General features: G+C 35.4%; 1 protein-coding gene across 1 annotated transcript; it reads right to left on the bottom strand.

Annotated features, from left to right (window-relative positions):
• Positions 1–20,538: 20,538 nt before the first annotated feature.
• Positions 20,539–23,369, bottom strand: LOC136068839 (uncharacterized). Its single transcript, XM_065776589.1, has 5 exons — positions 22,930–23,369; positions 22,470–22,746; positions 22,253–22,379; positions 22,033–22,207; positions 20,539–21,979 (listed from the first exon to the last, which is right to left on the bottom strand). Exons 1-5 carry the CDS (start codon positions 23,367–23,369, stop codon positions 20,539–20,541), a joined length of 2,460 nt encoding a protein of 819 aa, XP_065632661.1.
• Positions 23,370–25,404: the final 2,035 nt, after the last annotated feature.

Raw genomic sequence — 25,404 nt, 5'->3', positions numbered from 1 at the left:
TACATTTCTCAAAAATTAATTACTTTTTTCTTTTTTCATAAATTTTTTTGAAAGTATTTCATAAACCAATGCTTTTAAGGCATCTATTAACTTTCTTTTTTTAGTGTGCCGTTTTCTTCCTTGAAGTGTTAGTTTCATGTCTCTTTTCTTTTTTTCTTTTTGTTATATTTAGGCTATATTGTAACTTACACTCTTAAAGTTTGGGAGTGTTTAGATTTTATACCTTGAAATTTTAAAATTTGGATTTTACTCTCTGAAGTTTGGAGATGTTTAGATTTTACATCCTGAAATTCTATTCAGTTTGTCTCTGTAGCCTCTTTGTTCACATTTTCTATTAAGTGTCATCTAAACTTACCACGAATATTTATATTATCCAATAAAGTGAGATTTGGTGGGGGTGTAGATTGTAGTTTACTTTCTTTTTTTCTTTTTTTGTGTGCCATTTTTTTTGTTGTGGTAATTAAGCGGTAAAGTACATGGTTTAGCAAGGTAAGGTGCCTTTGGCTCTCTACTGCCAGTAATATCTTTTTGTTAGACAAAATTAGGTATATTGTTTGGAGTATTATGAACTGACCAAAACGAACTGAACTGCAACTTATTTAGGCCATTCATGTTATTGGAATCAAAATGAAATGTAAATTTACCTGTTTGTAATCCTAAATAACCTACATGAATTGAAATTAGAATTTTATACAACCTATCAAATCATGCTTGTTTTGATTTGCTACAATTGAAGATCTAGAATCAATTGAAGTGACTTAAAAAAAATAATAATAATAAAATATAAGAATATCCACACTTAACTGCAGTTCATAACTATTCCAATTCAATTTTTTTTAAATGAGAAACTATTTTAAATAGTGAATTGGATCCAAAATATAAAGGATTTTTCGTAATAGGGTTTTACAAACTATGAGATCTGATGTGGTGCCGACGGAGTGTGTTTTTTTATGTATCTGACGCATTTAGTGGGTTTTAGATTTTACTTTTACTTCTTCTTCTTTTTCAGGGCCGGGGATTTTAGTAGTTAAAAAGCTTATTAACGAGGTTGAGATTTTTTTTTTTTTTTTTTTAGAGAGAGTCAAAATAGATAGCGTAGGAACTGGGTTTGAACACTATTCTTAAAGGATAAATGAATTCAATCCTAGCAAGCCCAATACAATAAATTTGTAGAGAGTAAGTAGAAGAACTGAACTTTGATGAGTGTAACAACAGTTGAAGATAATTTAAAGAAAGAATGAGTAAAACAAATATGGACTTGGGCAAGCAATTCAATCCTCGGCACTAATTCGAGGAGTTTCAACTTATTATTTCTTGAGTGACAGTGACAACGGTTACAAAATTAGTTCAGATTGCTACAATGTTTTCTCTGGTAAAATCCCCGATCCCTTTTCTCAGAGCTCCTTCTTCCTTATATACTACTTTCCTCATTCATCTCCACCATATACGTGCAGGTCAGATCTGTTGTTGTTGGTCTTTGTCACATCAACCTCCTCCCAAAGTTCTTAGGTAGTAGCTGTGAGTCTGAAAAGTCACTGCTCAGGTATCATATCCACATTAATGCTGCCAAAGTGTTAGTTATGGAGCATTTAATGTGGAGGTAGCAGCTTTTCCTGGAATTGCTCTACTGCCATGCTCCATTGTGCTTACTTGCTGTACTTATCTTTTTCCTTGGAGTACTTTGGAAGATTGTGTTTGCCAGTAGATCACTTTTCTTCTACCACGGCTTTGGTTTCCTGGGTTGCCATGATCACCACTGTCTTCTTCATATGCGATTATGGATCTTGGCATGGGCTTCAGGCCTAGTACAAAATACGGATGTATATCATTGGGCTCTATGACCTCACAGATAGGAATAATAGTAATACACTGGTGTTCTAGTAATATAAAGCAGTTGAAATGAGGTTATATATATATATATATATAGAACTTTGACGATGTTCTCATTATTTTATTTTGTTTTGTTTTTATTTGGACTAAAATTTACAAATTTGCTGCAGTAATCATGTAAATTTACACTGATACTATTTATTTTATATTTAATTCTTTATTCTTTCTTTACATATCTCAATGATGAATGAAGAGAGTGAATGATAACTGTTGTATGTGAAAAAAGAGATACAATTTAAAAAATTAAGATAAATTGATATTTTAATGAAATGTAGTATAAAATAAATAATTTGACGTATAGTGTTTAAAAAAGTGAGTAAGTAATATAGAAAAAGTAGATTTTTATGCTAAAATAAATATGAATTTTTGCAAAAGGCAACGTGAATGCTCCTGCAATGAAAGTTAACATTTGGGGGTATTGATTTCATTTGTTTATTTCTTTGTAGCAATGAGCAATGACACGAATTTAGCTTCTATGGTTTAAAGTGAGGATTTACTCCTTTTATAGATTAGTTAAGAAGAGATGTTACTTCTACAACAATTTTACAATATTTTTACAACAAATCACAAGTGATTAGTTGTTATTGGTTCAAATTTGAAACTAACATTAGAATTACTTTTTTGCCCCAATAATAACAACCAGTAACAACCTACCACTTAGAATTTGTTGTAAAAATATTATAGACATATCATTTCTCTTAGTTAAAGTGGGTTAGTTGGGCTGGTAGTCATTATCTTGCAAGTCAATTTCTCATACACTTAGTGGAAATGTTTTTTTTTTTTTTTTGAAGACAGTGGAAATGTTAGTTGCATGTCTTTTTATTTTTATTTTTATTTTTATGCCCTTAGTTTACTTGTTAAAGGACTTTTTAAGAAAGTTTTGATATTATTTATATGAAAAATATAAAATGATGTCAAAAAATCAATTAATTTTTTTTCCATAAAAAGTTTTTAAACATATTTCATAAACCAGTGCTCTTAGGGCATTTTTTTTTTCTTTCTTTTTCATGTCATTTTTGTGCATGTAGTAATTAAGTGATAAATTACCATTTTTATGGGAAATATAAAAAGCTAACAAAAAATCAATTATTTTATTCTTTCCATAAAATTTTTAAAATATATTTCCTATATCAATGTCTTTAAGGCATCTATTATCTTTTTCATTTTTTTAGTGTGCCATTTTTGTGTCTATGATAATTAAGGGGTAAATTACTTGGTTAATTTGGCAAGGTTAAGTTAGGTTAAATAGAAAAGTTTTGATACTGTTTTTATGGAAAATATAAAAAGCTAAAAAAAAAATATCAATTATTTTATTCTTTTTCTATTCAAAGTTTTTAAAAATATTTTCTAAACAAATATCTTTAGGGCATTCATTAAATTTTTTTTCCTATCAATTGTCCATATAATTGATAGGGAAAAAATTTATGAAATCTTCAATCTTTCGCATGTTCAATGTCCACAATATTTCTTAAAAATTGCATATTCAACGGACACCACGACTTATACAATTTCACATATTTTTGTATGTTCAAAGGACACTATTTACCAACGTACGCTCAAAATTTTGCACGTCTTAAAAATCCTAACAAATAAACAAAGTTGAATGAAGTTACAACAAAATGACATGATAATCAATATGATTGTTGATTAGGGTAAAGATAGGAGTCTGCCTCATACAATCTCTTTTCCACACAAATCATGGGCATGTATTGTAAATTTTGCACGTCTTAAAAATCCTAACAAATAAACAAAGTTGAATGAAGTTACAACAAAATGACATGATAATCAATATGATTGTTGATTAGGGTAAAGATAGGAGTCTGCCTCATACAATCTCTTTTCCACACAAATCATGGGCATGTATTGCTGTCTAATTGAACAGGTTTGATTTCGGTGCATATTATAGCTGGCAATGGCATAGGAATTGGAATACAGGATAGGGCAAGCAGTATTTTTCCAAACGAATACCGTGCAAAGCACTCATTAAGCTGTCTCTGTTTCTGATTCTCAAAAAAAAAAAAAGCTGTCTCTGTTTCTTTTTAAGGTGTCTGTTTTTTTTTTCTTTTCTTTTAATTAACATTCTTTTTAAGGTGTCTAGCTTACTGTCAACATGTTCTCTCCATGATAAAAAAAGACCACCAATTTTTTATCATTAGTTGCATCTTTCAATCATGCATCCATATGGTTTTCCTTGGAGAAAAAACCCGAATGTTACGTGCTTCAGAGTTGGTCAATGTAGCCATTTATTTATTTATTTTTTTTATTTGCAGTTATGGGCCCAATGATTTTAAAATAGAAAAAGTTAACAAATACTTTAAGTTTTCGTTTGAGAGGAGGGAATGGAATAACCATGGAATGGAAAGGAAAGGAAAGATAGGAGGGAACACTCATTCTTTTCAATTTCCTTAAAATCTCAAATTTTCATTCCCCCAAAAATTAAGAAGAATAAAAAAGAATGGAATTAGATTTAATGAATTTTTTACTAAAACTCACAAAATACCTCTATATATTCAACTTTTTACTTTGAAATAAGGGTCTAATAGTAATATTGTCATAAAATGATTTCATTTCATTTCCTCTATGTTACTCCCAAATAAGATTATTTACATTCTGTGGGGTCTGTTAGTTAAAAAGATATAGGAATCCTCAGAAGTGGGCTCGGGGCCCAACGGCCCAATCCGAGGACGCTTAGTTATCCGAGGATAGCTTAAAAAATTTTTGTTAAAGGGATAATATAGGAGAAAGGAGTGGATATTGTATATAGTGGCATAACGCACGTCCAAGGACACCAAAGTTCGAGGTAAATGTAACTTTCATTTTATTCAGGAGACTCCGCAAAGTTGTATCTGAACTGGAAGTTGGGTATAAACCTAAGGAGGAGTCGGGGAAGGTAGCAAATATCTTCCAAGGCCATCACCTCCACATTAAATGCTTTCCAGCTAATCCTCTGGCCGCATTAATGTGGAGGTGATACCTGAACAGTGACTAAGCAGCTTTATGGCCACTGGGCAAAAGTTCCGGTAGGTGCTGGATGGGACAGAAAGGAGCTCCAAAGATAAGAACTACACGTGTACGATGGAAATAGAGGAGAGAACGGAGTATATAACATAGAAACGAAGGAGATAAGAAAGGGGGATTTTCCATAAAAAAGAAGAGAGGAAAAAGAAAGAGAGAGAAAGGCGAACTGAAACCTAGCCGAGAAGAGTTTTTCTCATTCAATCAACCTAAAATATCTCTTGTTACTTGATGAGTATAGCCTTTCCTGTCAAACGGTACTAGTTCTTGTACCCATGCTCTAAAAATTTATTGTTTGGGCTTGTTGGGCTGAAAACTCATTCATACTCTGGGTCCAATCCAAATTGAGTCCCTACACATTCTATTTATTTTCATTAATTTATTTTAAAACATCCAATCAAGATTACTTAATTCCATTCATTTCAATTCCTTTATGATCATTCTATTTCATTCAATTTCATTCCCTTATAAACTCCCAAACAAAAGGGTATTTGTTTATAAAATATTTTGAGAAATTTTTTATAGGAAAAGAAAAGAATAATTAATTTTTTTGACGGGTTTTTATATTTCTCATAAAAATAATGTCAAAACTTCCCTAAAATGATTTATTAATAATTGCCTTAAGACCACTCGTTAATAAATTTCTTTAAACCACCGCACACTCTTGGTGCAGTGGTCACCTCACAAATATAAATGCTTGTGGAGTATAAGGGGCAGGGGCTTGGGTTGAAGTCTCCAAAAGAGAGTTTTACATATATATACACTTAAATTAGGTTAGAGAATAAATTCTATATTGTATAAAAAAGAAAAATAAATAAATAAATAAATTCCTTTAAAATATTAGCAACGGTAACCCCTCTGCCATCTTGATAATCTAAACAGAAAGTATCGCATGCATAAAAAAGTTTGCTATAAAAAATTTATTAAAAAAAAAAAAAATGTAATTACACTTTACATCCCAGTGATTTGGGTTGAGTCAGACAAAGTATACATTAACCTAGAATAAATACAATTATATCTTAAGTGGATAAACCTAATTAATGTAGATAAACTGATAAAGTGCTAATTTTTCAATGAAAAGAATAACAAGTTAATCATAACAGAGATTCCAAATACGTCACAAGTTCAACAGTGTTAATGAAGTTTACATTACAAGTTCAACAGCATTAATGAAGTTTCGACGAAATGACCAACGTAAAATGAAAGATGATCCTGTTTGTCAAAAAAAATGAAAGATGATCCTACATACTGTTTTCTTTTTGGGGGGAACCTGCTGTTGACATTTACGTTGAAATGGTCTCAAAGGGACAAATTAATGTGCGAGCCAATTCATAGGCAAAAGTGCAAAACGAGTTATTATTGCTTGAAAGTTAAGATTTTTTTTTTAAAAAAAAAAATAATAGAAAGTAGTTATTTTATTTCAATAAGTAAAACCTGGGAAAACAAAAGTAGCATACCAAGCTGTAGGTGAAGGAGTTATAATCATCAAAAGAAAAACAACTATTACAAACAAAAACAAAAACTAAATTAAAAAAAAAAAAACACAAAAAACAAAAAACAAAACAAAACCTACAAACTTTGTAAAACTTCAATTAGAAGCGGTGACTTGTTAAAAAAAAAAAAAACTAGAAGAGGTGGTGGATTGTAGATTAACGAAATTGAGACAAAAAGTTAAGATTTTAATAAATTGACTAACATCTATTGACATAGAGATTTTTTAAATTTTACCACCGCGTATTCTTAGCGTAATAATCATTCTACAAATATAAAATTCTCGTGGGATGGGGGGAGAAAGGTTAGAGTTCAAGTTTCTAAAAATGAGTTTCACAAACATATTAAGTTAGGATAAAATTTATATTTTCTATTAAAATTTATTTAGCCAATAAATTTTAGACAAAGAAGAGCATTGAAAAAAAAATTTTCTTTATTTTTTGGGGCAATAGAGCATTGAAAATCTCTTTATGCTATTGTTATTGATAGTGATACCATCGTTTATAGTTTATAACAGAAATGTACGAGAAAGTATATCATGTTTCGATAATATCAACTCAATATCTGTTTTGATATTTCCTACCCAATAAATGAGTGACATTTGTTTCAAAAAACCACATCAGACTACTCCAATAAATGATTAATTTATCTTCCCGATAATATAGAAGATTGTAGATTAATTTATTAGAGTAGTCTGACCATTTTGAAACAGGTATCACTTATTTATTGGATAAAAAATACTAAAACAAATACTAAGTTGGTATTACCAAAACATAGTATACTTTCTCAAAATGTACAAGTCCTTATTTTGAAACCCAATTTTTTCTACCAAGCTGTAGGTGAAGGAGGTATAATCATCCCAAGAAAAACAACTATTACAAACAAAAACTTTTCGATTTAATTTTTTTTTTTTTTTTTTTTTTGGCAAAAAATACAAAAAAACAAAAAACAAAACAAAGCCTACAAACTTTGTAAAACTTCAATTAGAAGCGGTGACTTGGTAACCAAAAAAAAACTAGAAGAGGTGGTGGATTGCATATTAACGAAATTGAGACAAAAAGTTAAGATTTTAATAAACTGACCAACATCTATTGACATAAAGATTTTTTTTAAATTTCACCACTGTGTACTCTTTGCGTAATGATCACTCTACAGGTATAAAATTCTTGTGGGTTGGGAGGGGAAAAGTTAGGATTTAAATTTCTAGAAATGAGTTTCACAAACATATTAAGTTAGAATAAAATTTCTATTTTCTATTAAAATTTATTTAGCCAATAAATTTTAGACAAAGAAGAGCATTGAATATTTCTTTCTTTCTTTCTTTCTTTTTGGCAATAGAGCATTGAAAATGTCTTTATGCTATCGTTATTGAAAGTGATACCATCGATTATAGTTTATAACAGAAATGTCCGGCTCCTTATTTATTTTATTTTTGCACGCGGCACATTAAATTTTTAGATAGACAACAGACATGTCATGAAGAAAGAGACACAAACAAATTTTCAAGTCATTGACGTAGGAGAGGCGTGAATGCCATTGGGAATTAATGGGACTCATTCAATCAGATGCACCTGCATAGGATAGGTCGACATTTATAAGTAAAGAAAAATGCTTGGCTACTTAATAGATTATTATAAATAAGGACATTTTAGAAATTTATGGATAAAGTTTAGTGGATTTTATGTTTTTGAATTCTGAAAAATATTATGATGATCACTTTTTTGGTATTTTTTTTGGGTATATTGTGCAATAGCAATACCACTCCTTATTCCTTAATCATTGAAAATGAAAAGTATAAAAATTTTAAAATAGAAATACGAGTTCAGTTAATGGGTGCGTTTAGGCCATTTGTTAATAGACTAATTTAGAAAAGTTTTTTTATATTTTTGTCAAAAAATTAATTATTTTTTCTTTTCTCATAAAGAGCTTCTATAAACATTTTTAAAACCATACCTTTAAGATATTTGTTAACTTTTCCTGTTATAGAAAATGACATTTTATAAATTTGTGGATAAATTTGAGTGACTTTTAGGTTCTCAAATTCCGAAAGATATTATGATGGCCAAGTTTTTGGTATATTATTTGTGTATACCATCCAATAGTCATTTTTAATCATTGAAAAAATAAAAGTATTAATTATTTGAAATAGAAAGAGTATTGTCCAAATGAATACCGTGTAAAGCACTCGTTAAGCTGTCTTTGTTTTTTCTTTTTTTTCTTTTCTTTTTCTTTCTTTCTTTAATTAACATTTTTTTAACAAATGAAATATCCAGACCTCTTCGAGTATCTAACTATTTCCTCAGGTATATGCAGTTCCCCATTTAACATGCACCAAGTTGTTATATGGAAGAATCCCATGAGAGTGGTCTCATGATGTTGACAAAATATTTCGAATCTAGAATTTCATAGATATCATGAGGCTTTAAGAAGTAAGAACTACTAAGCCAACTCATTGATTAATTAACATTCTGTTTAAGGTGTCAACTTGTTAATTCTCTCCATGATAAAAATAAATAAAATTAAAAATTAAAAATTAAAAAAAAAGAAAAAAAAGACCACCATTTTTGTATCATTTGTTTCATCTTTCAATCATGCATCCGAATGGTTTTTCCATTGAGACTGACCGAATGTTACGTGCTTTTGGTCAATGTAGCCATTTACTACCTTTTTAATTTTCAGTTATGGGCCCATTTAATCATTTTTTGTTTTCTGCTATCGGGTTTTAAAATATTGGCAACGGACCAACGGTACGCATCTGCCATCGTGATAATCTATACAAAAGCATCGCATGCCTAAAATAATTTGCAATAAAAAAGGTAATTACACTGTTAAGGTAGATACATAGACTGATAAAGTGCTAATTTTCCAATGAAAAAATAACAATTTGATATGTGGCATGTGTTATCAAAATCATTGCAGAGATTCCAAATACATCACAAGTTCAACAGTGTTGATGAAGTTTACATCACAAGTTCAGCAGTGTTAATGAAGTTTACATTACAAGTTCAACAGCATTAATGAAGTTTCGACGAAATGATCAATGTAAAATGAAAGATGTTTCTGCATGTAGACTTTTTCTTTTTTGGGGGAAGCTGCTGTTGACATTTTCGTTGAAAATAGTCTCAAAGGAGCAAGTGTGCGAGCCAATTCATAGTCAAAAGTGCAAAACGAGTTATCATTGCTTGAAAGTTAAGATTTAAAAAATAATAATAATAATAATAGAAAGTAGTTATATTTTATTTCAATTAGTAAAACCTGCGAAAACAAAAAGTAGCATACCAAGGCCTGTATGATAACGGTATTTTGTTTAAATACCACGACATATATTTTCATACACTTTTTTATACATATATATTTTTATAAAACTTAAATAATGTTACTAAAAATTTCTTAACAAACAGCCCACAAGCTACATGTGAAACCGTGAAGTAGTTATAATCATCACAAGAAAAACACCTCGTACAAACAAAAACAAAAAACAAAAATACAAAATAGAACAAAGCCTGCAAACTTTGTAAAACTTCAACTAGAAGCAGTGACTTGGCAACAAAAAAAAAATAACTAGAAGAGGTGGTGGATTGTAGATTAACGAAATTGACACAGAGAGTTAAGATTTTAATAGGCTGACTAACATCATAATTTTTTTTTAAATTTCACCAACACGCACACTTAATGTGATGGTCATTCCACATATACAAAATTCTTGTGAGATGGGAGACTAGGGCGGAGTTCAAGTCCAGTTCTATCTTGTATTGAAAAATAATTTTTTTAATTTCTTTCAATGAATTTATTTAGCCAATAAATTTTAGATAAAGAAGAGCATTGAATTTTTTTTTTTTTTTTTGGCAATAGAGCATTGAAAATTTCTTTATGCTATTGTTATTGATAGTGATACCATTGTTTATAGTTTATAACAGAAATGTCCGGGTCCTTATTTATTTTATTTTTTTGCACACTACACAATAAATTTTTAGATACGCAACATAAATGTCATGAAGAAAAATGGGACTCAGTCTCATAGTTAATTTTTAGACACAAAAAATTTCAAGTCATTAACTTGGAGAGGCGTGAATCCCATTGGGAATGGGACTCAGTCTCTCAGATACACCTGCATAGCATAGGTCGACATTTATAAGTAAAGAAAAATGCTTGGTTTGAATTTTTTTTTTTTTTTTTGGCAATAGAGCATTGAAAATTTCTTTATGCTATTGTTATTGATAGTGATACCATTGTTTATAGTTTATAACAGAAATGTCCGGGTCCTTATTTATTTTATTTTTTTGCACACTACACAATAAATTTTTAGATACGCAACATAAATGTCATGAAGAAAAATGGGACTCAGTCTCATAGTTAATTTTTAGACACAAAAAATTTCAAGTCATTAACTTGGAGAGGCGTGAATCCCATTGGGAATGGGACTCAGTCTCTCAGATACACCTGCATAGCATAGGTCGACATTTATAAGTAAAGAAAAATGCTTGGCTACTTAATAGATTATTATAGATAAGGACATTTTAGGAATTTATGGATAAATTTTGAGTGGATTTTATATTTTTTTTTAATTCTTAAAAGGGAAATAATAACCAATGCTCTAAGGGGCATTGATTTAAGAATTATCTTTAGAAATATTTTATGAAAAAATGATAAAGTAAATAATTTTGTTGACAATTTTTTATATTTCTCATAAAAGTAATGTAAAAATTTTCCTAATATTATTTATTAACAATTCCTCTAAAGCCACTTATTAACATGATACTTCTTTAAAATATTAGTATAATAAACACTTTTTTTAGTATATTCTTTGGGTATAGTGTGTAACAACAAGCTCAAAACAATAAGAAAGAATGAAATATAAAAAGCTGTCAAAAAATTTATTATTTTTTCTTTTCTCAAAAAGAACTTCTATAGACATTTTTAAAACTATGCCCTTAAGACATTTGTTAACTTTTCTTATTATTAAAAATGACATTTTAGAAATTTATGAATAAATGTTTCTTAAAAAAAAATTATGGATAAATTTGAGTGACTTTTAGGTTCTCAAATTCGGTAAGATATTACTACATGATGGTCAAGTTTTTGGTATATTCTTTGTGTATACCATGCAATAGTCCTTTTTAACCATTGAAAAAAGGAAAAAGTTTTAATTATTTGAAATAGAAAGAGTATTGTCATAGCACATTGCCACCTGTGTTTATATATATATTAAATAATGCAATCCATTAAACAGCAAAGTAATATTAAAAATAAATAATAATTTTGGGCTTTTGAAATTATGATAAGCCTGCCCATATAGTTCAGTCCCGAATGGGACCGTTCTTAGCTTTGAGCTCAAAAACTGCCAAGCTTTGCGCTGCTTCGTACCTTCTGATCTAATTGTTTAATTGGTAGCCCTTTTGATAAGCCATCTCTGTCATTATACACATCACTGATCGATGTGTGTTGGTATGTCAATTCCAAACATAGGTATATTTCATGACCTCACAACATTATTTTTTATTTATTAAACCCTTTTGATTGACTAATGAAATTGACATTTTTTTTACACATTCATTGGCTTAAGTTGACAGATTTCGATTGAGTGATTACATTGACAACAATTTCAGAGTGCTTAATTTTTTTATTCTTTTATTTTTATAGTTTATACAGTTTATTTGCATAGTACTTATTAATGTGTTTTGTTAATAGGTGTTCTTTGGGCACTTGATGAAAAATTATTTTAGCAAAGTTTTAATATCATTTTATAGAAAATAGAAAAAGTTGTTAAAATATTAATTGAATAATTTTTTTTTCTTATAAAAATTTTCTTAAAATGATTTACTAACAAATACCTTTAGGGAAAAAAAACAAAAACAAAAAAAAACAAAAACAAAACGAATACCTATAGAGCATTCGCTAACTTTTTTCTTTATTAATAAATATAATTTTTGTAATGATTATGTGAGGACTTGATTTGAGCTAGTAGCCCACAACGTAGAGGGACTTAAGCCCTAAAAGCTCAAAACAATAAATTTATAGAAAATGAATTGGAAAACTCGACTGTCGTTGGTCAAACAAACATTAGAATAGATTCAGATCATTGGAGAATGAAAAGAAATAGGGTTATATTGAAGAAAAATTGTCTTCGGCAAGGTCCGAGGTGCACTGTTCTTGTATATTATTTTCAAATTGGGTTATAAGTTTGATTTCTGAATACTATAGCATTTATTCTCTCGTTTTTTGATCCCCTTCTTCATGAAAGGGTCTCCCCTCTTATATAGTTCATTCTAAAGCATCTTGATCCTTCATTTGTTAAGCACTTGAGTCACCACTTGAATGTCTGTCCCATCAAACACCCTTTCTGGTCTTATACGTCTTGGTGTAATCTATTTTACACTGTTTAGGGGTCTTTTCCACATTAATGCAGCTAGCAAGTTTAGTTGCAGAACATTAAATACGGTGGTGATAGTTTTCTTCCTAAAATATCTTAAGCGTTCTCCTGGTCTAATGCCTCCACAACATCTATTCGTACCGACAGAACTTCCTAGGAGGTTCTCTTGCATTAGCAAGCCATTTATTCTAACGTCGGCTTTAGTAAGTTGAGGAGACATTTATCCTCGACTTGTCTCGCTGAGTTTTTATGGCTTAAACTAACTTTTTTATTTGCTAACACGGTTTCCTATGACGGAGATTCTTCTTGTTCAGATTATGCCTTATCCTTGGCTTGGGCCATAGGCCCACTGCACAAATATATAATGAACATCTGGACCTAATATTCCTACATATTACTCCCTCCGTCCTACTTTTTTTGTCCTGTTTAAAAAGTCAAACTTTTTAAGTGAATATCATTTATTGTCTTGTCCACCTTTTGAAAATGTATAAGTTTCCAAAACTACCCATAAAAAAATTTATCAAAAAATTGAATTAGTAAATTAATAGGGGTATAATAAGAACATTTGTAAATTAATGACTTTTATTTTTAAAATTAGGACAATATTTTGGGACATCTCAAAATAGAATAGAGGACAAAAAAAGTGGGACGGAGGGAGTATATTAAATGTGTGACGAACAATTAAAAGTTAGTTTATTTTCACAAACCAAAAAAAAAAAACTTTAAAAAAAACTAAAAGTTTAATTATTTGCAACCAAAAAAAAAAAGAAAGAAAAAGAGACAAAAAGCAGAAGGTAGGCAAAAACTACCAATCACGCACTTAACGTTAAAAGGTTTAAATTGCAACTTTTGACGTTCAAGGAACTACAATATGAGTAACACAAATATTTGTGAGATCAAGAAGTATAAGTCAAAAATTCAAATGTTTTCAGGAGTATATGTAAAACTGTGTAGAATAGTTTGTGTGCAACAAATTTAACCCAAGTTACAGACAACTATCAACAACACAAAAACTTGAGCAGTCAAGAAGTATAAGTCACGATTTCAATTGTTTTTAAGAGTATGTATAGAACTGTGCAAAATAGTATGTGTGCAACAAACTTAACCCAAGTTACAAACTAATATAAGCAACACAAAAACTTGAGGGATAAAGAAATACATATAAGTCACAATTTCAGTTGTTTTCAAGGAGTATGTGTAAAACTGCGCAGAACAGTTTGTTTGTGACAAATTTAACCCAAGTTACAATCTAATTAGTTAGTACTTAGTACTCCATGAATACATGTATTTGATCTACTTGCCATGTTAATGATAGGCCAGGGATATGTCCAAGTTTAGAAGTTATAGGCCATAGGTTATTCAAGTGGAGCCAAGCCGAACGTGACATTACACTCTTATCCATTGCTAGGCCCAGCTCAGATAGTCCGTAAGAATTACACGGAACTACGCTTTCAAGTGTTTGGTAGGAGGTTAATTTATTAGTTATGATTGGGTGGGACGTCCATGATTTAGAACTTTGAAGTTAGGAAGGCTGGGAGACAAAGAACTAAAATAACTAATACTTTGGTAAGCAGACTTTTCTTTTAGTTTCATGAATAGACCTTTTTTTTTTTCTTCTGAATAATATAGGGAGCCTCCAAAATGGACTCATAAGATTTTTTTTTTTTTTTTTTTTTGAGTTAGATACTTTAGAACTCAACTTTTGGAGCCTCCAAAATGGACTCATAAGATTTTTTTTTTTTTTTTTTTTTGAGTTAGATACTTTAGAACTCAACTTTGTTTGATCTACCAAATTTCTATGTTCTAATTATTTTCTCAAATAGTCAAATTTTCGCATAATTGTTAGAGTATTTGCATTCAGCTTTTGCACAAAAAAAAAATTCACTATAAAAATTTTATTTTTCTATTTTATATACTCACTTTTCATAACACTTTATATTAGATTATCTATTTTACTTTACATTTAAATAAAATATTTTTTTTTAATTGTTTCTCTTTCTTCGCACACAACAACCATTATCCACTCTTTTCTTTCATCCTTGAGATGCATAAAGAAAAAATAAACAACTAAATGCAAAATAATTAGTGTTAGTGTAAATTTATACAATTACTGTAATAAATTTGTAAATTTGTATAATTATACACGGACTGATGTATGTAATTTTTAGAGAAAATTGTGTAAATTTTACACATTTTCTATTATACACGGTCCGATTTGATTGCTCTAAAAGGTTGTTGCAACTGGTAGGGAAATCCTCATGTCACTATATATTTATTATTGTTATATATATTCATAAACAAATATTAAATAGTGTTGAATTGCCTTCCATATTGTATTCCAAACCAATAAAAGCAAATTTCTTCATATGAAAATTAACATTTTTCATGTAACCTTTTTTTATTTATTTATAGAGTTTCAATCAGTTTTTTACGTAGGTAAAGATTGAATCTCAAATCTTTTATTTAACTATCAGACACTTTACTAATTGAGTTAATTGTAACCCACCTTTTTCATGTAACTTTTTTTTTTTCTCCTCTAACGAAAGATTTTGTTTTTCTTTGTTCAAAGTAACAAGTATTTAATAATAACTAGTCATGAATCTGTGCGTTGCGTGTGATAATATTTTTAGAGTAGTCTTATTAATATATATATATATATATATATATATATATATGTAGGGTTGGGATTTGTGGCCCAAGCCTAAAACAATAAATTTGTAGAGTATGGGTTATATATATATATATATATATATATATATGTAGGGTTGGGATTTGTGGCCCAAGCCTAAAACAATAAATTTGTAGAGTATGGGTGAAAGAGCTAGGTTAAGTATGGGATTAACAACAACGAATCACAACTTTCAAGCACAAGCTAACATGAGTCTACACGTAAAGAATGAATATCCGAAGAGCTATATTATTGATTATCCAGAGAGTTCTTTCATTCAAAACCTTTCAAACTTCTTCGGATTTTTGTATTCTTTGCTTCCAGGATCCACAAAGAATCCATTTCGAGTCCAGGGATTTTACTCCAATCTTGTTTGTGTAAGTTTCGGCACCTCCTGGTCCTTTATTTTCTTCTCGGCTAACATTTTCTACCCTCAAAACCCCTTTCCTGTCCACTACTTCGGTCATTCTCTAAGAATGGGCAAATTCCAACATCTCGTCGACAGTCCGGCGTTGATAGAGGAGTTTAAGCAAGGGGTGAATCTGAGATATTGCCCTCCGGAGCGGATACTAACGGCCCGAAGAGAGGGAGATGTCATAAGCCTTCATTGAAGGAGGAATGACCCTCCCAATGGGTTCCATTACTTTAAACTACCTTCGCAACCACAGGCTCTCTCCTGAGCAGTGCACGCCCAACACCTTTAGGATACTAGGAGCCATCGATGCCTTGAACGAACAATTAGGACTAGGGCTGACCTGGCATGACTTGGCATATATGTATGAATGTCATAGCCAAAAAAGGGCGGGATACTACCTTAAATCCCGATCCGACATCGTTAGATTGTTCTCCTGCCTTCCCAAATCAAATAAAGGAATGAAAGACGACTATTTAATCATCTCGGGCGCATGGCATGATGGTCTACACTGTCCGACCAAGCCAGGAGAGCCAAGTGTGACTTCTTAGACTGGATCTCTAACAATAGTCTTAGGATCTTCATTCTCCATAACCTGTTTTTTATGTCATCCTATTTCAATCTTCTGACCAGATCTGTTTGTTTGTTTTACAGATAAGGCACATACTACTTCTCTGCTCAGCCTTATCAACACCCCCGCCCTCAATTATCTACTACGCTCGGAGATATTCGTAAGTGAAGACGGACAGCTCCGGTCCATCCCACTCATATTCGGCTACACACCCAAGAAAGCAAACATCCAGCCGGCTGGCAACGCCATCACACAGGGTGATCACCGGCTACGACTAATAGACGTCGCTCAGCGACACTTTTTGGCGCCATACGACCTTGCATCTGTTCCACACCCTAACCCACAGGGCATTCCCTTGCTAATCCGACCAGTTCAACAAGTTCCTCTCGAACCGGCGGCCGTAGGAGAAAGGGTCGACTCTTCATCCACTTCATTAGAGGAACAGATTGACAAATTTAAATTTGAAGGGGACGCCTCATAGGGGGTACAGGTAATACCTTCTTCAGATTTCGAGGAGGAGGCCGACAGGCAATCCAGCGTCCGCCAACCACTTCTACTGACTACAGTCCCTGAGGACTCATCCGAGGAAGAAGAGATGTCTAATTTGAAGCTTCTTCTGAAGAAAAGGGGTACTAAGGCTGAGTCCAAGGGGACGGGGACTTCTCGGCCAGTGGTGAACTTACCTCCACCCCCACCCCCACCTCAGGACTCTGATCCGACTCTGAAACCGATACAGGATCTAAAGAAAAAGAGGCCTATCGAGCCTGAGGAGCGGGAGGTGGTGGTACCACCAAAGACCAAGCAGCAGAAGGTGGTAAAGGACCACCGCAGCAAGAGGGCCTCTTCCGTGGAAAGTAGGGAGGAGCCTCTAGTGGCCGACGTGCGCCGAGGGCAACGCACGTGGTCTCCCAGGCTGGAACTAGATGGCGTTCCTTTTTCCTGGGAGACCTCTGTTAGGAATTATGACGGGGGTAGAGCTGAGCTCATAGCTGAAGCTTTGGAGCAACCACTGCTTCTCCCCCGAGATATGGAGTCATATAGGCGCTTCAGCCAGTATGATCCTTTCATGTCCCTGAAAAGGGACCTGGCCATGGTAAGCGTGCTCATTTGGCTCTTTGGTTGGAGTATTAATTTTCTATATTTTTTGCTAACTTTATTATTTTACTTGTTCAGATTACACAGCAAGTCTTCGTGGCCGAAGAGTGGAATCGAAAAGCCTACGTTGAAGCCCAAGCGGAGGCCCACTCTAGGTCCGAGGCGGAAAAGGCACTGGGCAGCCTATAGGAGGAGGTCTCTCAGATCTCGGACCAACTAAAGGGGGTGACCCAGGAGAGGGATAGCCTCAATGCTGATCTCAGAAATGCTGAGACCCAGGCCGAAGCCCAACGCAAGCTGCTGAATGACACTTAGAACAACCTGGCATCTGAGAAAGCGCTTGTGAAGGAACTTCGCGCCGAGCTCCAGAAGGCCAGGGAGGCTACCAAGCAAGCTCGGAAGGATGCTCAGCTGGCAAAGGAGGTGACTGAGGCCGAAAAGAAAGTGGCCTACCAGTTGGGAGTGGAGACAACCGAAAAAGGTCTTACTGAGTAATTCGCTTCGGTCGCCCGGGACTACTGCGACATGACATGGGACAAGGCGATGGATGCTGCCGGGGTGTCTGCTGATTCGGAGCTAAGATTACCTAAGAGCATTTATTATGACCCAGACATCCGAGAGCTTCCAGAGTCTGATCCCCCTCCTCCAACACAACTCCCATAGGTCTCGGAGCAACCTTTGGTCGGCGAAGCTCCCCTAATCATCCTTGAGCCTCCCAAGGATTCCAGCCAGCCAGGTGATCAGAGCACCCCCGCTGAGCCACCTAAGGAAAAGGGCGAGGTCCTGGAAGAAAAGAAAACATCCTCAGAGCCCAAGGACCAAGCCCCAGCAGAAACTTAGACTTTAGTTGTTTTTGTTTTGTTTTCCTTTCCTTTTTTTTTCTTTTTTTTTACTCTTGTTCTCCCTTTATGTAGGGGATTGTAAACTATCTTATTTTAATCAATGAAGTACTTTCTCTTTTACTTTTGGTGTATTTGTAGCATACCATATGATTTTCCTTTGCTGCAAGTAACTTTACTTTGTAATTATAGTAATGTAGGCAAACATAATTACTCTACCTTTGCTGATAATATATTCAACTAAAATTGATTCTGAAAAGGACAGTACATAAAGGTTTCTGCTAAGTGATGATCATAACAAGTATTATAAGAGTTGGATAGATCCTTTTGCATGTATACTAGGAATGCTAACACAGGTTAGAGTTGACATTAAACACAGTTAATAATGTCAGGCAAAATTTACCCCAAAAATAACCTTCAGTATTAATAACAGCACAAGGATATTAACTAACTAAAAATCACCTGGTCTGAGGGTCACAGACATGATTGGGTTTAGGTTAAAATACTTAGGGAGAATACCCAAGGGGTGTCAACTAACCCAAATCATCGGGTCCGATGACTACAGGCATGATTGGGTTTAGGTTAAAATACTTAGAGGGAATACCCAAGGGATGTCAACTAACCCAAATCATTTGGTCCGAGGACTACAGGCATGATTGGGTTTAAATTTAAACATGTAGAGAACCGATAAGGAGTGTTAACTGACCTAAATCATCTGGTCCGAGGACTACAGGCATGATTGGATTTAAGTTCAAACACTTAGAGAACAAATAAAGGCATGATTGGATTTAAATTTAAACACTTAGAGAACCGATAAGGAGTGTTAACTAGCCCAAAATCATCTGGTCCGAGGACTACAGGCATGATTGGATTTAAGTTAATACACTTAGAGAACCGATAAGGAGTGTTAACTAACCCAAAATCATCTGGTTCGAGGACTACAGGCATGATTGGATTTAAGTTTAAACACTTAGAGAACAAATAAGGAGTGTTAACTAACCCAAATCATCTGGTCTGAGGACTACAGGCATGATTGGATTTAAGTTTAAACACTTAGAGAACTGATAAGGAGTGTTAACTAACCCAAAATCATCTGGTCCGAGGACTACAAGCATGATTGGATTTAAGTTTAAACACTTAGAGAACCGATAAGGATGACAAGTTATCACAATGAACAAAGAAATGATTCGATTAATAATAGTACCATTTGAGGTTATTTACATTCCAGGGGCGTGGTATTACATGACTATCCAAGTCCTCTAGGAAATATGCCCCAATGCCAGCCCCTGAAGTAATGCGATATGGTCCCTCCCAGTTTGGCCCTAATTTCCCCCAGGCTGGGTTTTTCGCAGTGCCAACGACTTTTCTGAGTACCAAATCACCGAGTTCTAAGGGTCTTAGCTTGACGTTGGCATCATAGCCCTGCCTGAGTTTCTGCTGGTAATGCACTAGCCGAACCATTGCGTTTTCTCTTCTTTCTTCGATTAAATCCAAGCCTGCTCCGAGGAGTTCATCATTACTGGTCAGACTGAACGAGCTAGTTTTTAAAGTTGGGAACCCCGTTTCCAAAGGAATGATAGTTTCAGCGCCATAAGTCATCGAAAAAGGAGTTTCCCCAGTAGATCTGCGAGGCGTAGTTCTGTAAGCCCAAAGCACGTGTGGCAACTCTTCAACCCACTTGCCCTTCGCATCATCCAATCTCTTTTTTAATCCATTAACTATGAATTTATTAACTGCCTCAGCTTGCCCATTCCCCTGAGGATAGGAAGGGGTAGAGTATCTGTTCGTGATTCCCAGTTCACTACAATAACTCCGAAATGCATTATTGTCGAACTGTAAGCCGTTGTCCGAGATGAGAGTATGAGGAACTCCGAAACGAGTAACAATACTCTTCCATACAAATTTTTGCACATCTATGTCTCGGATATTGGCCAGAGGCTCAGCTTCGACCCATTTCGTGAAATAGTCTGTGCCGACCAGAAGGTACTTCCTGTTTCCTGCAGCCTTTGAGAATGGACCCACTATGTCCAAACCCCACTGGGCAAATGGCCACGGACTAGATAGTGGGTTGAGGACTCCACCTGGTTGGTGTATGTTTGGCACAAATCGCTGACATTGATCGTACTTCTTTACATAATTATGAGCTTCTTTTTGCATGTTCGGCCACCAATACCCTTGAGTAATGGCTCAGTGGGCCAACGACCTACCTCCAGTGTGACTCCCACAAATTCCTTCATACAACTCTTCTAGTAGCGACTCAGCCGTCTCTGAATGAATACATAATAGGTATGGTCCTGAGTAGGAACGTTTGTATAACTTTCGGTCTTCGGACAGCCAAAATCTGGTAGCCTTCCTTCGGATCTTATCAGCCTCTCCCTGCTCTTCCAGCAAAGTGTCATCCTTCAAGAATTTGATTATGGGATCCATCCAGCAGAGACTATCTCGGATCTGGTGGACTTGAACTGCATCCCCTCCTGTTCCGGTGGGCTCATGGAAATCCTCGACGAGGATAACTCTCGGCAAGTCTTGCTCCGAAGAGGTGGCTAGTGTGGCCAAAGAATCTGCGTGCACGTTACTACTTCTAGAAACATGTAGCAAGCTGAAAAATTCGAATTCCGCCTGCAGACGTTTGACTCGATTCAAGTATCCTTGCATTCTTTCATCCTTCGCTTCAAACTCCCCCTGTACTTGGCCCACAACTAATCTTGAGTCTGAGAACAAGTCCACGGCTTTTCCTCCCATTCTTCTGACCATAGACATTCCCATCAATAGGGCTTCATACTCTGCCTCATTATTGGTTGCACCGAAATCCAACCTTAATGACTTTTCAATGACGATTCCTTCTGGAGATATCAAGACTAGCCCTACTCCAGAACCTTTCTGGTTTGCAGCGCCGTCTACATACACTTCCCAACGGGCAGGATCTTGTTGAGAAATCATGCCAACTGATTTTCCATCCATGTCTCTCTTTGTCGTTACTTCTTCTAAGCTGGGCTCCGTGAACTCGGCCACTAAGTCCGCAAGGATCTGCCCTTTAACTGAAGTGCAAGGCATATACTTGATATTGAAGGCTCCTAAAATAGTACCCCACTTGGGTATCCTCCCCGTGTAGTCGGCACTTCGGAGTACTGTCTTAAGTGGGAGTTGTTTGAGTACAACGACAGTATGTGCTTGGAAGTAGTGGGGCAATTTTCGTGTTCCAAGTACTACTGCCAAAATAGCTTTTTCCAATGGCAAGTATCTGATCTCGGCCTCATGTAGAGACTTACTTACACAGTAAACCGGCCTTTGTATACCTTGATCCACTCTTATCAGCACTAAACTTACAATATGGGGGACCACCGCGATATAGGCAAATAAGACCTCATCTGGTTCAGGGCTAGACATAATTAGTGGCCGAGCCAAGTAGTCTTTAAGTTGTTGGAAAGCTGAGGCATATTCTTCAGTCCATTCAAATCCCTTCCACTTGTTGATCAGCGAGAAAAAGGGTTTACACCTATCTACGGACCTGGAGATGAATTGGTTCAAAGCAGCTGTCATCCCTGTTAACTTCTGAACCTCTTTCGGATTCCGAGGAGGCTGCAGATTTTGAATAGCCTTTATCTGATCGGGATTGACCTCAATTCCCCTGTGCGTTACCATGTAACCCAAAATTTTCCTGATCCCACACCAAATGAGCACTTCGAGGCGTTCAAGCGCAACTTATGTCTCCTCAGGGTTTCAAAAACGTTATCAAGGTCCTTCAAATGCTCAGAAATAACCTTGCTTTTTACCACTATGTCGTCTATATAAACCTCAATACTTTTGCCCAATTGTGATTCAAACATCTTGGTCATCATCCGCTGATAAGTAGAACCTGCATTTTTCAAACAGAATGGCATCACTTTATAGTGGTAATTACCAATGGGGGTAACAAAAGCGGTTTTCTCCTGGTCATCTGGGGCTAATGGTATCTGATAGTAACCTTGGAAAGCATCCAAGAAACTCATCCGAGGATGGCCAACAGTAGCATCTACTAATTGATCAATCTTTGGCATAGGAAAAGGATCCTTAGGACAAGCCTTATTCAAGTCCGTGAAGTCCACACAAACTCGCCACTTTTCGCTCTTCTTCTTTACCACCATAGTATTTGCCAACCATTCGGGATAAAAAACTTCTTTAATAGCCCCAGCTTGTTTGAGCTTCATCACCTCCTCTTTGACTGCATCCGCATGCTCTTTGGATGGCCGCCGAGGAGGCTGCTTCTTGGGTACACTCAGTGGGTTAACCCTCAAATGATGGTAAATGAACTCCGGGTCCACTCCTAGGGCTTCATAAGTACTCCAGGCGAATACGTCAATATTTCTTTTAAGGAAATCAATTAGCTCTTCTTTCTCTGGTTGAGGTATCTGAGATCTGATTTGAAAGTATCTTTCAGGATTGGTCCCAATTAAAACCTGCACTAGGTCCTCGCATTTAGCGCCTTCATCATGTCCTTCGACGAGTGATAACCGACCCCTTAACTGCTATAGGTCTCCTTCCGCCCTAGCTGAGGATTCAATCTCAAGCTCGTGTCGTATGGCAGCCACCAAACATTGCCTAGCCGAGGATTGATCTCCGCGGATTTCACAAACGCGCCCTTCGGATGGATATTTGACTTTTTGATGCAGAGTGGAGGAAACAGCCCCTAGCGTGTGTAGCCAAGGTCTGGCTACAATTGCCGTATAAGGGGAATAAACATCTACAATAATGAAGTCCACTTCAACCACTTCTGAGCCAGTCTGTACGGGCAGCCGTATTTGTCCTTTCGGGGTGACCATCCTCCCCTCGAAACTGACCAGGGGAGAATAGTATGGAGTTAAGTCATCAAGCCTGAGGTTCAGCCCCTTGAAAAGGTCAGGATACATAATCTCCACCGCGCAACCCTGGTCCACCATCACCCTCTTCACATCATATCCTCCGATCCTGAGTGTGACTACCAAAGCATCGTCGTGAGGTTGGATGGTTCCAGCTTTATCCTCGTCCGAAAAGCCTAACATGGGCGGGACAGCCTGTCTAGGGCTCCTCGGATCTCAGCCAATATTCCCTGCTGGTAGCCGATCCATTGACATAACTTTGGACGGCCAGGACCCTGTTCTTCCTGGTGCTGCGACAATGACGTTAATAGTACCTAATGGAGGTTTCGTAGAATCCCTCTTCTCAGACTCGAAATTCACCTGACCTCCTCGGCCACTGGAGTGGTGCAAAAGGTGCCTCTACCTGCCTTCACGGACCAACTGGTCCAAATGATCCCATAAACTTTTGCAGTCTTCAGTGGCATGCCCATGGTCTTGGTGGTATTGACAATAGAGATTGTGATTGCGTCTCTCAGGGTTCCCTACCATTTTACTCGGCCACCTAAAGAATGATTCATTCTTGATCTTTTCCAGGACTTGATGAACTGGCTCCTTGAACACTGTATTGACTGCTTGAGCATTTGCTGAGCCCGACTGCCCAGCAAAATCTCTCCTCCACTTATTTTTGTTGTAACGATCCGACTTGAAGTCCTTTCTGTCCTGGGGGATAACCTTATCCTTACCCTTCCCTTACTGCTGATCTTCTTCAACCCTTTTATATTTTTCAATACGGTCCATAAGTTAACGCATGTTAGTGACAGGCTTGCCGGACAAGGATGTCCTTAAACTATGATCAGTGGGGAGACCCAGCTTAAACGTGTCTAGGGCCATTGCATCAAAGTTGCCTTCCATATCATTAAACATCTCCCAATATCTATCCGAATATGCCTTAAGGGACTAACCTTCACGCATGCTCAAGGATAGCAGAGAAGACAAAGGCCTGGCCACCCTTCAGCATGTGACGAAACGTGAACCAAAAGCCTGACTGAGCTCTTGGTAGGAATTGATGAAGTCTGCTTTCAAGTTGTCTAACCACCTCATGGCCACGGGTCCAAGGCTAGAAGGGAATACCTTGCACATCAGAGCTTCATCTCTGGAGTAGACAGCCATCCTTTGGTTAAAATGGCTCACATGCTCCACAGGGTCAGTTTTACCGTTGTAAATAGTAAAGGTTGGCTGGTTGAAATGCCGAGGAAGTTTCGCTCCTTCAATCCTACGCGTGAACGGTGACCTGAAGATTTGGTTCAAAGCCTTGCTCATTTCCCACCCCTCCATGTGATGGCTTTTGAGGTTGCTTCTTGCGAGGATGTTCATCCTCATATGAAAAAGATTCACTAATTGGAGTTTGAGACCTTTGTTCATAAGTGATGTCTTGTTCGTCACCTGAGTCATCATCAGAGTGCGAGGCAGCACGTTTTCTTTTCGCATGGCGCGGCTCCCTTCTTAACCTTTCAATCTCTATTTGCATGCTGTTTTTTCTTTGCATGAGAAACATGATTTTCGCCACGAGGTTGAGTTCGTTCAGTGTGTGTAGTATGCACACTGCCTTCACGGTCTTGTCTCCGCTCCAAATTGAGAAAAGGGTCTATATGTTGGGACGCCCCAGACTCTGCCAGTTGTTGCCCTGGTTCAGCCATGATCAACTGCTGCTACTTCCCCTTACACTCAAGCTCTTCCCACAGACGGCGCTAGAAAAAAAGAGGAAAAACAGACAGAGAGAGAACTTGACTGTAACCCTAAGATCTGTGTTCATCAGATAATCAATAATATAGCTCTTCGGATATTCATTCTTTACGTGTAGACTCATGTTAGCCTGTGCTTGAAAGTTGTGATTCGTTGTTGTTAATCCCATACTTAACCTAGCTCTTTCACCCATACTCTACAAATTTATTGTTTTGGGCTTGGGCCACAAATCCCAACCCTACAATATATATTTCAATTTGGAATAATTTAATAAATACTAATGTAATTCATAATCATATTTTCATTTATTATAGTGACAATCACAAATGTAATACATAATTTTTGTCGTACCAAAATCAAAATAATGCAATTTTTCTCAAGAATTAAAAAAAGTAAGTTAGTGAAAATATTAATATTTTAATAAAATTTATTTATAATATTTTGTGTAACATCAAAAAGTATATAAAATTTGGAAATTATTTTTTTAGTTTTAAAC

The sequence above is a fragment of the Quercus suber genome, unplaced genomic scaffold (genome assembly GCF_002906115.3).
Source record: "Quercus suber isolate HL8 unplaced genomic scaffold, Cork oak 2.0 scaffold_137, whole genome shotgun sequence".
In the NCBI taxonomy this organism is placed as follows: domain Eukaryota; kingdom Viridiplantae; phylum Streptophyta; class Magnoliopsida; order Fagales; family Fagaceae; genus Quercus; species Quercus suber.
Note: the sequence above shows the minus strand (reverse complement) of the source record. Positions and strands in the feature narration are given on the sequence as shown.